Consider the following 14,568-nt stretch of genomic DNA (forward strand, 5'->3'; position numbering starts at 1 on the left):
AAGAGAGAAAAACATGTAATCAATTATTTCGTTGGACTATTAGCCAACCCATTTAATGAGGGGCGCTCTCTAAAAGACATATTTATTGCATCTTATGAAAGCAATTTGTCAGAAATTATTCTTGTACTCAGGTAATAGTAAAATTGAATTAATGTGGGAAAAACGGCTAAATCATTGATTTCTTTTATGTGTAAAATCTTAAAATTGCCATTTTAATACTTATTATTATTATTATTTTTTAATAGTGAGAAAATCTATCATTACCATCATTGGTTGCAATATGTTAAAGCAAGCTAACTCATCATTGTTATTGAAGGAAAACCACACTACCTGCAATTACTTGTTGGTGGTTTGGGTCTTGGGCCATTAACATGTTTCCTTACGCTAGAGGAAGACGTACTCTTAGCCACGGTAGAAGCCATTTTAGGGCATACTCTAAGCCCAACTTTTATTATTTAAATGTGTTAAAACATTTCAATATAATATTTTTTAATTTCTATTGTCTTCTAAATGAAAATATGACCTATTTAAACCATGCCAAAACTAATAATGCAATACAAACATATAATTTATTTATTTATTTTTTAATTAAAAAAATATATCATAATTCATTGGTCAAACTAGTAATAAAATAACCATCCTTGCTCCTATCCACAAATACTCCACGAATAAAGAATATGATGAGTAATTATAAATAAGTTTATATATGATGACTCATTAAACCTATAATTTATAATAATGAAAGCTTAAATAAATATAATTGGATGATATTGATAAAATTCTAATTTAACGATCGTGCAAACTTATAATTCAAACTCCAACTTTGAGCATTCCAATGACAACTTCTTCGGAAAACTGAAATATCTAGGAAATTTCCATTTATTACAGAGCGAAAGAATATTTGTATTAATTAATTGGGTGCCAACTTCGAGTGTCTGCTATGTCTGGTCAATCAATTTCTGGGATGCGAAGTGACCTACCTCCCGCTCTCTACTTACAGGGAGTTTGGACTCGGCCGGCCTATGTCCCGTGTCAAGGGATGGAGATTAGTAGAGTCAGGGTAGGAATTTCAAATGTGTGAAATACTCTGTCAAACAAACTCGGCCGGCCTTTGTCCAAATGTGTGAATACTCTGTCAAACAAACTCTGTCAAATTTGATGGTTTATCCAATTTTGGTGCTCGTTTTCATTATTTTAACAAAGAATGTTGACCGGGAGGAAAATTTGTTGGCTGTATCTGACTGTATTTGGTGGGCAAATTACCCGTCATTCCATCCCCGGGAGAGTATTCAATCATTTGAAATATTGAATGCGTTGTTGTGACCCACCCACAACTAATACCCACGTAAAGAAAAATAGTTGATTTATGAAGGCGTCTTTTTCTTTGAATGAGTCAAGCAATTGATTATTTCTTTGCCAAGAAGCGAAGCGAAGTCCTGCCCAGGATGTTGATTTTTTGTAAATTCCTCCCACATCTGCAAAACGCATGGTGCGCTTGCTTATATAGTATGGGTTTTGTTATGAGCTGCGATAGTTCTTATGCTCAGAATGTGTATAAATTCCACCTCAGTTTCCCGAATTCCTCTTATGTGTCATTGTTTTCAGCCCCAAATCTTCGACTCGTAAGGGTGTTTTTGGGAATTATTCTTATTCTTAAATTGATCAGAAGTAGGAAGGTTACGCATTTCAGTGGGTGCGACGAAGAACATCCACAGCGACAATTTGTTACAAAACCATCACCATAATTCCAGAACGAATCAGATATGGCGGTGAGTTCTTTGTGTATGAAATGCAATCATTCATTTTCAATTTTGCCAAGAATTATCTTTCATTTACCTTTCTTTCTTTCTACCATGCTAAATTAGCAAATAGCTATTCGGATATTTGCCGAGAATTATCTTTCATTTCCTTTTCTTTTATCCTTCTTTCTCTCCTGCTAAATTAGCAAACAGCTATTATCTTTGGAAAAAATTCATTGATATACCAAGAAGGTAGGCATGGTTTATTTTTAGAATAGGCCTGAGAATAAATTTTTTTACACATTTAAATTAAAATTTTTAATTTGTTTTTACCTTTATTCTCGTATTATTGCTGGTATCTTTCTACTAATTCCCATTTCTGGAATTTTGGTGTTTCGAATAAACAGTAATCTCATCTATATTATACTAGGTTTAAAAACTCTCTTACATAACCACGAAACTCTAATTTTAGAAACTCTCAAGTTTATGACCTCCACTCCTATCATGACATTACAAATTCTCATCCTTACAAAGAGCACATAATTCTTTTGATAGCTATTAGCATTTATTAGCGATTTATTTTCATAGGGCTGTGCTAGTAGCTATTATCTTTGGAAAATGAAAAAATCATTGATACACAACGTGGCTGGATTTAGATATTATTCAGTGTGAAGATTCCGCTATTATCTCTGGAAAATGTAAACTTCATTGATACACAACGTTGCCGGATTTAGATATTATTCAGTGTCAAGATTCCGTTATTATCTTTGGAAAATGAAAATTCATTGATACACAATGTTGCTGGATTTAGATATTATTCCATTTTAACTGATATTAATCAGTGTCAACATTTCATTTCATCAGTTAAAGTATAGTAGTCAAATAAAATATATTTTATACGTTTGCTAAATTCAATCATCAATATGGTTTACAAATTGCATACAAAAAAACAAAAAACCATCACTATACAATCTTGCTATCCAGTTAGGATGGATTTAGATAATATTCACGGTTGAGATTTGATTTCTTCAGTGAAATTATCGTATTCAAATGAAATATGTTCGGTATCTCTGCTGAATCCCATCATCAATATTGTTGAAAAATGCCATATATCTTTTTCTAGAGTGAAACAATCAACCACTAATATTCGGCAAGCAAAATTGGAGCATGCTTTCCATCATTAACATGGGGAGAAAAGTTGATGTTATACATCTACAATGCTTCATGCTATATGCTCTTGTAACATATATCTATCATGGCATCCATCATTTTGCCGGGATAGAAATTGAAATCACATATTTGAATTTTTCTGTGCCTCACAGAACAAAAACTTCTCAACATCATACTTAGCTTAGGAGCACTTCTTTGGGGATAAAAGCTTCTTCAAAATAGTTATAGCTATCGGTTTATAGCGCAGAATGGTAAAGTTTCCATTCTCGCTTTATTTTCACTGAGCCTTTTAGAAAATATGACAAAACGAACAAATATCTCTATTTTTTAACCAGAGCAGCCTTTATGCCAGTTTCTCCCAGTTATGACAGGACTGATCTTTTATTAACTTCATAAATCCTAAAAAAAATGTCCAAGTGAAAAGAGAAGCGTTCTTATGACGTGACCATGGCGTAACACAATATTTTGTTCAATATGTTATATATTAAGAATTTTTTGTTTCGAGACAGTCGGATGCCAATCTTTCTGTTTCCTTCTTTTTGGGGTTTTTGTTTTTATTATTGAGGAGGAGAATGTAATGTACCAAGCTCGAAAATGCTAATTCGATCCACACAAAATTAAAACTTTCTTTGATGTATATCGTCAAACACTTGGTGCATTCGTAAACACTTACGGACAGAATCATGAACATTTGCAAAAGAAGGATATGAGAAACCGACAATTTTTTTTAATTAACTTGATTGGAGGAATTACCATGCACCAACCAAAATGATGAACCTCGTCACAACACTGGCAACAAATAGAATAACTCGGCCTGAAGGAAGAAATGATCTCGGTCCAACCAATGAATATGATCTTCAGCAAATTTGTCCTCCAAGAGTTCTCAGCGTAGCCCAATAATTCAGCTTCCAAATATTCCAAACTCGGTTCACATAGAATCTCGTTCTGGCAAATGAGATGATACGGCCCCCTCAGCAAATTGAACTTGGACTCCACAATTCGGCCTCAATAAATAACAGAGATCTGCCATCCAAATAATCACGAACCCAGGGAAGATCTCGTCCTGTACATAGCAATTCGATCTTCAGGTAATATATATGAGGAATTTCTGCCCAAACAGTGAAGAAATTCGACCTCCTTTAGACAAATACTTCAGTACGATTCGGCCTGGCCACAGAAGAGATTCGATCCTTCAAAATAATTTGAACATCACAAGGAAATTTGGTCTCCCTAAAGATGCCAATTTGACTCTCTTGAAATTTATGATGATTTCAATTTGGCCTCTCCTTGTATTGACAGTTTCGGCCTCCTTCTGAGCTAATGATTCAGCCCTTTTTCTTCATAAAATTCGGCCTTGTGTGAAGATAAGGCAACTCGGCCCTAGGATCTGACTATAGCAATTTCTGTGACTCGGGAATGACTATTTGGCACAGGAAACTCGTCGTCTTCAAGTTGGAGTTATGCTTCTGAACTCGGCCCCCTCTCAGGAATAGAATAATTTCTCAGTGGATCTCGGCCTGCCAACAATTGACTGACTTGTCCTCCAGAAAGGATAATGAATTCGGTCTGCTGGGGGTAACAGAACTTGGCCCTTCAAGGATCTAAACTCGGCCTCCTTTAGCAACACAATTAGGCTTCTTTTAGGATTAGCAAAACTCGGTCTCCCTATGATTTCACCCTACTTCAATGAGCAGATATGGCATAATAATCCGGAGACTCTTCCTTCAATAACTCGGCCTTCTTAGTGAAATAATCCGGCCTTTGATGGATCAGACATCTTCTATGAGCACAAATCCACCTTGCAAGAAATAACTATAGTATCATAACAAATAAACTCGATGTCCTCAGCACTTGATCTCCGGCAAAATAATATTAGCTTCGACACTTTGAAGAATAACTGCAAACAACCTGCAAACTGAGCACAAGTGGGAACCTGAATGATTTCCTGCAATGCCAAAGAGGGTGGCAATGATGCCCACTGAAATTAGATTTATACTAGCTAGGGTGGCAATGGTGTCCACCGAAACCAGTTTGAGAGTCTCTCCTGAAACCCTCGAACTTAGACTCGCTTGAGCCCAAATCTAATCCCAAAGTAATCACCGGAAAAAATGTTGAGGAATGATCTTCTTTCCTTTTTGTAAAACTAACTGAATCTTCTCCAATATTCTAGAACTCTCCTTTTTATTATCTTATTGTTGAAACCACCCATTTCCTCCAAGTGACTTTTTGGCCCCTTTTTTCTTTTAAAAAATAATTTTGCCCCTTTTTATTTAATAATAATAATAATATAATAAGACAAAATTGGGGCAATACTCCTCTATCTCCTTAACAACTTTTCCCTTTTTTTCGCTAGCCTACAAGAGATAGTTAGACTAGTAGGAAGGTATCTCTGTGCTCAAGTGATTGGGAACATTACAGAGTAACCAAGTAAATTGGGTTTTATCTCACACTATGTTGTTGAAAGTTTGATGCCATGCATTTTGTTTCTTTAGGGGTCATTTGTTTAATGTTGCTAGTGATAGACATGTATATTGATATCAGGTTTTGTGTTATATCATGAATGTATAGAACGATTTCTAGGGAGAAACTACTGACTTCTAGATAGAGGCAATTTACAACTTAACTAATCATCATGCACATGTCATTGTGTGCTGGCGTCTCCAGAGCTGTTTATGTGAAACTAAATTTCTCTAACAAGTCTTTAAAGGAATTATTTGGTACCCTATTGTTCACATAAACCTTCTCATGATATGTATGTAAGGATATCTTTAGCCCAATAAAAATAATAAAAATAAATTCCATGTGTATACTAACAATTTGAGAGTAAATAAGTCGCATGAGTACACTGGGCTAAGTTGAGAATAAAGTAGTTGCATGAAAATGAGATAAGATATTTATTTTGTCAACTTCATTGGACATGGTCTGGGATGAGAATGATGATTCACTATACTTAATAAATTAGAATTAAATATGTTCACAAAGATCATTTAGAGTTTACATTTCCAAATTTCCAAGTTGGGAAAATGTTTCTATGTAGCTGATTTTGAATGGTAATAAGGAGAAAACTTGGAAGGCTGGAAGGATTGGGACCACTTGCTGTAACGAAATACCTTCTCTATGTGAAATTTAAATTTTGTTGCAGTTACTGGTTATTATTCTCCTATCTATTTATTTGTCTTCTGCAAAATACTTGCGGCAATTACTGAATAAAACACTACTGCAACTTCACAGAAAAATAATTAACCACATGAAATGAGAAAATTATGTGCACACACACAAATAATGGACACCAATATTTTTGGACAAATGTCCTTGGAAAAACCCCAAAGGGAAAACCAGTTTTGCAGATGAGTTATTTTATTATTCTTCAGCAAATCTGTGGTGGAGAAAATTACAAAATAATTTGCTAAAATTTAGCAAGCCCCCAGAAAGATATTTTGATCACTTCTACAAGTCGATATCACCTTCGGGAACCAACTCGACCTCCTTTGAGCAATTCGGCCTTCCTCTGGCTTCTGCTTGGCTCACACGTGCGACCCTCACACTAGTGAACTCGCACTACTGAGTAACAACTCGGCCTCCCTTGGGAAATTCGACCTCCACTGGAAAATCAATCCTCTTGTGCAAATCGATCTCTCTTGCAAATTCTCCTTACTCCGGTACTTCAACCTCTCTAAGCAATTTGCACTGCAACTAGGGTAAATTCGCACACCAGCTTGGAGCTATTTGCACCACTGGAAAATCAATGTCTCTTTGCAGAAAAATAGATCTCCTATTGTCACTAGAAATCGTTGTGAAGAATCTCTCTAGTAATCTCGTCTCCAACTACTAGTGATCTCTCTTTGTTGATGCCCCTATGCTGCGTGTATGCCCTTGCTATCACTACAATTTTGTATTTCGATGTGTTTTCCAAATGGCCCATTGATCTCCTCTTATAATCTCTCGTTGACGAATCAAGGACCATGATCTAATCTTAATTGATGGCTAAGATCATCTTGACCCCATCAAGTGACTTTTCGAGAAGTCTCTAGATGAAAATCGATTTACCCCAATTAATACTGATTAATTAAGCTTATTTCCCTAAGTTAGACTTAGGAAATTAATTTACTGCTTAGTTAAATCTAATCAAGGCCTTTTCTTGCGAAACATTCTCTGTGTATTGGAGAAAATGTGTTCCCTTGCCTCATACACACAATTTGAGACTAGAACACCTGGTCGAGCTACACAAACTAACACTCTACTTTAATCTATGTTTTTGAATAGTTGATTTTAATTTGATTTGCTGTTAGCTCCTATAAAATGACTGTGGATGGTATGGTGTATGTGTGGAAATTCTTTAGTGCACGGTAACAATCTTATAACCTACCTATTTAGGAAAACAGAAAATTGAAATCCCTATTAAAACCGCAATCTGAAATCTAGTAGAGACTGAAATACGTTTTACTGAAGAAAGTAACAGCAAGTGCACAAATCTGAAATTTAAATCACATCACTGTTTAATACTCTTTAAAACAGTGAATACATTGAAACCTTCAAACCTTACCAGTCAGCCACGACTTCTACTCTGAAAACTGAATAAATAGAACCTGTACCCCTGCCTTCTCCTCTGTAAACCAGAAAGAAGAGAAAGTACAATGAATATGGAAACATGCACAACATTGACTTAATTGAAATAAATGTAAACTCTTGATCTATTCTTGGCCTTGGGATCAACATTCTCAATTTGCATGAAAAAGCAATTCCAAGGAAAGCATGCCTACTGGAAGGTAGTGCAAGTATGTACTAAAAATCCAACACGTCCCTCATAGTGAGAAAAGTATTCTCTACCAGCCACAAGATACTCCCTCCGCATCTAGAATCTCCACTTTGCAAGGGGTTTGGTCAAATAAATAGTCATCAACGAACTTGAAGAAACATGAATTTTGATCACTTCTTCCTTTTCTACTATGGATTCTCTTGAGAATCTTCAAGGTGAAAACCTTTTGTACAAGGAATATTATATCAACAATTAGCCAACTTACTTTGTCCTTCATGTTGTCTTCATTGGTAAAAATATTCTCAAACCACATCATGAATTGTTTAGGACTTCTTGCAATAATGAAATCATTTGTATACAAGGGCTAAGACAAGTATATTAGATCCATCAATTACCGAATTGAAATATGTACTAAACTTAGAACAACCTAACATAAATCCAATCTCATTGATATTAAAATCCAAAACTGGCGGTGTATGCATCAAGCCATCCAGAGCAATTCCTTGGGAGAATTCTCTGACAACCAAAGTAAAGAGTCTCTTCAAGGTCAACCTCCTCTTGTGGAGAGAATTTTTCTGTACCAACCTTCTCTTCCATACTGCCATTAGTTGCAGTCAAGGAATCAATCATTGATTCTATAATTGTCTCCTCAAAGTTGGAATTTTCACCATGTTTGTTTAGGGGAATTTTCCCCTGAGGTTTAGGGTTTGAACCTTAGTAGAGCAAGGAATAAGAAACTCTAAAATAAAACCCAAATAACATTCAATCAAAGAGATCTAAGTCTAATAGTTAAAAGACCTACTTGGAACACCAAAGTCTGATGAAGATCCAATGCCCTTCTTTCTCTTTGCTCCTCTCTTGCTCTTTGATTCTGCAATTCAATAACCGAGACAAACAATAGACAAGGAAGTGATATACATGTACATATAATCTAGATTAATACATAAATAGAAAGTCATTCATAAGCATCAAAATTAGAAGAAGAAAGAGCTTCTTATATGTTAAGTGAATGAACAACAAGATAGGGTTACAACCTGACCCTGTGACATAGGCAGCAAGCAGAAGCACCTTCCAGATTCCTCGATCCCAAATCACTAAAGATGAACTCCAACAATATTTATCTCCATGTCAGGCTAGGATTGTAACTCCCGAATTAATTCATTTCATTAAAATGAGTGTGATTATATACAATCAAGATGGTGACCCTTGGGATTGACATCACATGGCCTCTTCATATTCTAATTTCTATTTACATATTTACAATTTTTTGCCCAATCCCTGAGGATTAGGTGTCCAACATTCCTCCCTTAATCTGAAGGGATGTTTGTAATGTTGGAATTTCTAAGTCTATTCGCTAGAAATTCTCCCTGTACTATCTGATTTATTTCTTCCTACTTGTTCAGTTACTTAACAAGTTATTTACCATGTAAATACTGAAAATAAATACAAGTACAATATCAACACATATAGATCATCAACTGAAAGAAACAAGCACATAAGTGACACAATTATTTTTGGACTAATGTCCCCAGAAAAACCCAATGCGGGAAAACCGGTGCAGCTATCAGAGGGTTTTATTATTAAGCAGTTTCAGAATACAATCTGGGTGCCAGAAATGGCTCACCCAACAGAGAATTCCCTCGGCAGTAGTACCTCTCAGTCGGAGATAGATATTAGCTCCAATCTGCCCCACAAAATCTCCCAGCGTCAGCCTCTCTGGCATAGCATCAGCCTCTCGGGGCTCTGCGTCAGCCTCTGGAGCCTCTGTGTCTCCCACGTTGGCCCTCCTCAGGCTCTGCGCAGCTCCTGGCTGCCTCTGCGTGGCCTCTGGCTGCCTCTGCGTGGCCTCTAGCTGGCTCTACGTCAACCCTCTCTCGACTTCTGCGCTAATGCTCCCGGTACTATCTCTGCCTCTTCTTCTGCAAGCCCTGCCCCAAAAAATCTAATTCTTGATCAACTTAGTGTGTTCTCCAACTGACCCTCAAGCCTCTTCTTATACTTTTCTCGTTGACAATTCAATAGCCGAGATTAAATCCTTAATCAACAGATAAGATTAGATCTTGCCTGATCCATGACTTTTGGACCATTCTAACTCAATTTTATATTAATTCACATTAATATTTTATTTTCCCTAAGTTTAGACTTAGGGACTCCTTAAAAAATATTAATTATTTTAATATCTCCCAAACTAGTTAGATTCTGCCCAAACCATTTCTGGGTCTTGGAGATCTCATGTCCTTTAGCCTCTCCACCAATTTTCAAGGATAGAGCACATCCGATGCTACCCCAAATCAACACTCCCTCTTAGCGAGGACTATGCTCTAGTAATACTCCTCATTGAGTATCACTTTGATCATCCGGCATCGGTCTCTGTGCTGATGCTAGGCCTGCTGCCCAACATCCTCTGCACTGCGACATCATGTACTGCTACCCATGGCTCTGCCACCGCCACTGCTGCATCCATACTGCCCATGGCCGTGCCACTGCCACTGCTACATTTGCACTGCATTCGCTCTCATCATGTTGCATCGTGTTACTCAAGCACTGCCACTGCTAACTGCTGCACTGCAACTCAGTTATTGATAAGTAAGTAACTGATCTCCTAAATCTGACATCTTTGCCAGGCTAGAAACAATCCTGATGCTGAAGCTCCCTTTGTCGCTGACAAGTGCTCCCTCTCTGATCTCTGCGCTGCTGCAACAACTCTATGCCTCTCGTACTGCTACCTCACACTGTCCTGGGACTCCTGCATTGTAGTCCTCTCTGTCGCTCCATCCGCATCTGTCTCTACCGACATCCGCCAGTCCTGCTACTCCTCTTCAGGGCTCCCGTAGCTAATTCAAGAGGTTGGTACCTCGAGGATCCTGCCCCTCATCGCCTGTAGTCCGTCTGACTACAACTTGATGTCTCCCCACCTCTTCTCTCGAAGTGCATGAGCACTCATGGCATAGTCGTCATCAGTCTCCACTTCCTTCTCCGTCTTAGCCGGTGCAGCCTTGGTCTCAGAAGCCTCTCCCTTGCTCTTCTTCCTAGGACACTAGTTCGCATAGTGACCCAATTCCCCACAATGGAAGCACTTGACCTTGGAGAGGTCCTTCTTCTTTCTTTTCTCCTGCAATCCCGTAGATGCGAGAGCCTCATCTTCTTCTTCCTCCTTCATTCTGATCCCTTTTCCGCTACTCCCCGCCTTGGACACCCGTCTGATCTCTTCTTGACGAAGAGCTGCCCACAGTTCCTCCCAATCTGGAAGGCTGATCCTGCCCAGTATGCTCTGGATAAATACCTCCCAATCCTCTGAGACTGCGTTCAATGCGGTCCTTACCATTAGTTCCTGATCCGGTGTGGCCCCTATGGAAGTTAGCTGACGATGGATCTCCTTCAATCCACCAAGGAAGACATCTATCTGCTATCCCTTCTGCATTTGATATGACCGCAACTGGTTTTCAAGTAACATCGTCCTCTTCACAGAAGTATGTTGGTACAATTTCTTCAGGGCCTCCCACATCTCATTTGCCGTCTCCTTCTCGGCAATGTGTGGCACCACATGATCCTTGACACCATCAAGGATGATGCACTTTGCCTTGGACATTGCCTCCTCGTACTTGTCATTTTCACTTGGGTCAACCGGGATCGCTATCGTTTTCAAGGCAAAGTGTTTGATGCAATCCCTGTCTAGAATGGACAAGATCCTGGCCTGCCAGACTACGAAGTTTGAAGCTCTGTCCAGTCTATCCTGATCTCTCAGCCCATTCACTGCCATTTCGCTACTTCTCTTTCGACTCTTTCAAGTCTCTCTACTTCCTGTCTGGAAGTTCTCAGTTTGACTCCCTCTACGCCTCAATTTCCCTTCTGGAAATCCCTCTGCCAATCCTCGGCAACAACTCTCTCCTCTTTGGTCTTGCCATGTCAAGGACTGTTTTGACCACAGTACCCCACCAACTTCGTTCCGCAACTTACCCACAGCCTCCTATGCCCAAGCAGTTTGAAGGTTAGAGCCTCTAGGCTTTGCGCAATCCCGACATTGGCACAATTTGCACCTCCAGGCCACAATGTCGATCCTTCTTGGTTGAGAAAGATGACCAGGCACTTTGTAGGTCAGGTTTGCTCCTCTCTGCCTCAGCACTGATCCTCCTCCTGGCTCGAACTGATGACGCAGGCTCTTTGCGGTCGTTATCGGGCAGGCGGTTTTGGTCGGGCGGTATTGGTATTGATCACACTGCTTTGGGGCGCAAAGCGGTAACAGGACGAGACCGCGTGATTCCACTCATCGATCGACATGTAGCGGCGGATGAGAGAGAAAAACCGCTCTCATCACGTGCTAACGTTCAATTGAGTGGACGGCACGATAAGAGTGAGTGCCGTCGGATCTTTTCGGAAGTGATCAGACGGTTGGGAAAGGTTGTGCGAGTCGCTTTATCGGGTGCGACGGGAGCCGTTGGATCTGCGGGAGGGAATCAATGGCGGGGAAACGATGAAAGGTTTTAGCAAGCGCGCGAGGGTGTATGACAGGGTTTTATGAGGGTTTGGGCTTTTGGCGCTTGGGGCTAAGGCCAAAGGGGTTATTTGTCGGGTTTATAGGAAAAACAGAGGAAACAAAGATGAAGGAGAATAAGCGGGATAGAGGAAGAAAGGAGGAAGTGACCGATGTGGAATCCTTTTGAGCACAACCAAGCGAACCAAGCTTGTCTCTGACCTTAGAAAATCATCGTTATATAACAGAGCTAATAGATGCGATAATAGGGGCTTTGCCTCCAGCCTATAAAGTCTCATCCCCAACTATCTAGTGCCTCTATCCTTGTGCTTGCTCCTCATCCTCATCATCGTTGTCACTCTCTGAGTACACCTCAATATAATGGGCCTTGCCCACCTTGTCCTTTGTTGCACATCTCTGCACTGGTGCCCAAGGTTCCTGTTTAAAATAGTAGCGAGAAAGTGATTCCTTGATTTGTGCCTTAATTCAAGGAGTCAAATTCAAGTTTCTTCTTTGTCATACTCGATTTCCTAAAAATTAGGAGATTCCCTGTAATTTAGGACGAGTTCCTATAATTTAGGAATCATTCCCTAAAAATTAGGATGAGTTAGGATGCAGTTAACTGATGTGTTGAAATTGAAGGTCGAGTTCTTGATTTTCTAGTGTGAGTTGATTGAGGAAAAACACAAATGATTGAGTTTCAAGTGGTTGGTTTGAAATAGAATGAGTAGCATGAGCAATTAACTCATGTTAACTCAATCAATCGCAAAATCATTCCTTAATTAGAAATACACTAATTTTAGCCATCTGAATTGCTATAAAGAAGGAGCGAAGGCACATTGTTGATCATTGTTTTGGTGAGCACGAGTTGGTGAGACCAAGCAATAGGAAGCACAAATTTGTGCGTTGAGCCTGTGAGAGAAAGAGAACGAGCCTAGGTGAGGCTTGTGGGAGTTTGAAGAAGGACGAGTTCATTGGGTTAGCAAGCAGGGATCAAGGTGCAAGCAAGGGTGTTTCAGTTTAGTGTAAATGGAGAGAACATGGTTGTTCTCTAATGAAACTTTTATTGTATTGTAAAGATCCATTGTTCAACCTTCTTCAATAATAAGCAAAGAGTTTTCCCAGTTGGGTTTCCTAGACAATTTTGTGTTGTTGAATTGTGTAATTGTGCTTTTATTTCTGTTCCTATTCCGCTGCAAATTTGAAGTAGAGAAATTCTGTGTTTTAGTGAAAAGAAACTAGTTTTCAATTTTCAAATTGTTCACTATAGCAGATCAGAATTTCATGGATTTTCTACATGGTATCAGAGCCTGGATCAGAATAAAGATAGCACATGCAAAGTGCAAAACACATTGTTAAGTTTAGGTATGTTCTATGCTAGAGCAATTTATTTTAATTTTCCAATATCTTTTCTAGATTAGCAATCACATCAACGTTAAAGTAAACTGCAGATAGAACATAAATATAAATCGCAGAAGACAAGCCAAGACAAGAGGACACAAGATGTGGTGCCAGCCAGGGACAAACCCCACAATTTGGGGAAACCCTTGATCAATTCTTCTTTTACATTCTTCAAAGTTCAGCAGAGAAAGAGAGAGAGAGATAGTACATTTAGAATAGAAGTCAACACTTTGACTTTTGATATCTGCATGAGATCAGTTGAAGACATATAGCTTCAACTGATTCTCTCAGGTGACTCCACCACCTATCATAGTGTTGCCTCTCGTTCATTTGCAACACATAACCATGTGACACCATGTTGTACTATCACATGTGTTGAACCTTGATGATTGAGCTGCTCTCATCTTCATGCTACATCTTCCATGGTCTTATTCATCATCAAGCTGCCCATGCTCATGATCTCATTCATCATCATGCTGCCCTGCTCATATCATCATGCTGCCCATACATCACGCTGCTCATGATCTCATACATCATTATGTTGCTCATGGTCTCATACATCATGTTGCCCATACATCATTATGCTTCTCACGATCTCATACATCATGCTGCCCATAATCTCATACATCATGCTGCCCATAATCTCATACATCATGCTGCCCATACATCATTATGCTGCACATGATCTCATACATCACGCTGCTCATAATGCTGCCCATACATCATGCTTTAGTTCATATACATATCAGCCTTAGCTACTTGCTATGGCTTGCAGCCTAGCAAAGCAGCTAGGCTATAGTTCCAGAATCCTCTACACAAACATGCTGTCATCAGCTTCCTTGCACACAGTCCTATCATGCCCAAATAGTCCTTGAATATGTCATGCTGTCACCTACAGCAATGTGACATTATGACACCTGTTTAGATGACTGTAATAGGTCTCTTTGCTGCTCTTAGATATCTCCATTGACTGTGAATTAGGTGTCTCCATTGACCTGCTTGGACAACGTATATGTGCCTCCATTAATGAC

At 39.0% G+C, this 14,568-nt stretch overlaps 1 protein-coding gene across 2 annotated transcripts in view; it reads left to right on the top strand.

Annotated features, from left to right (window-relative positions):
* Positions 1-843: 843 nt before the first annotated feature.
* LOC149141778 (RPM1-interacting protein 4-like) overlaps positions 844-14,568 on the top strand; it is a 48,689-nt gene continuing 34,964 nt past the window's right edge. For both annotated transcript variants that reach the window (XM_089448188.1, XM_089448189.1), the window contains exon 1: positions 844-1,769. In XM_089448188.1, coding sequence (XP_089304314.1) covers positions 1,764-1,769 — 6 coding nt within the window. In that variant the 5' untranslated portion in view covers positions 844-1,763. The remainder of the gene's footprint in view (positions 1,770-14,568) is intronic.

Source organism: Pinus tabuliformis, chromosome X (genome assembly GCF_031772625.1).
Source record: "Pinus tabuliformis cultivar Carrire ecotype Pingquan chromosome X, CPIR1, whole genome shotgun sequence".
Lineage (NCBI taxonomy): Eukaryota > Viridiplantae > Streptophyta > Pinopsida > Pinales > Pinaceae > Pinus > Pinus tabuliformis.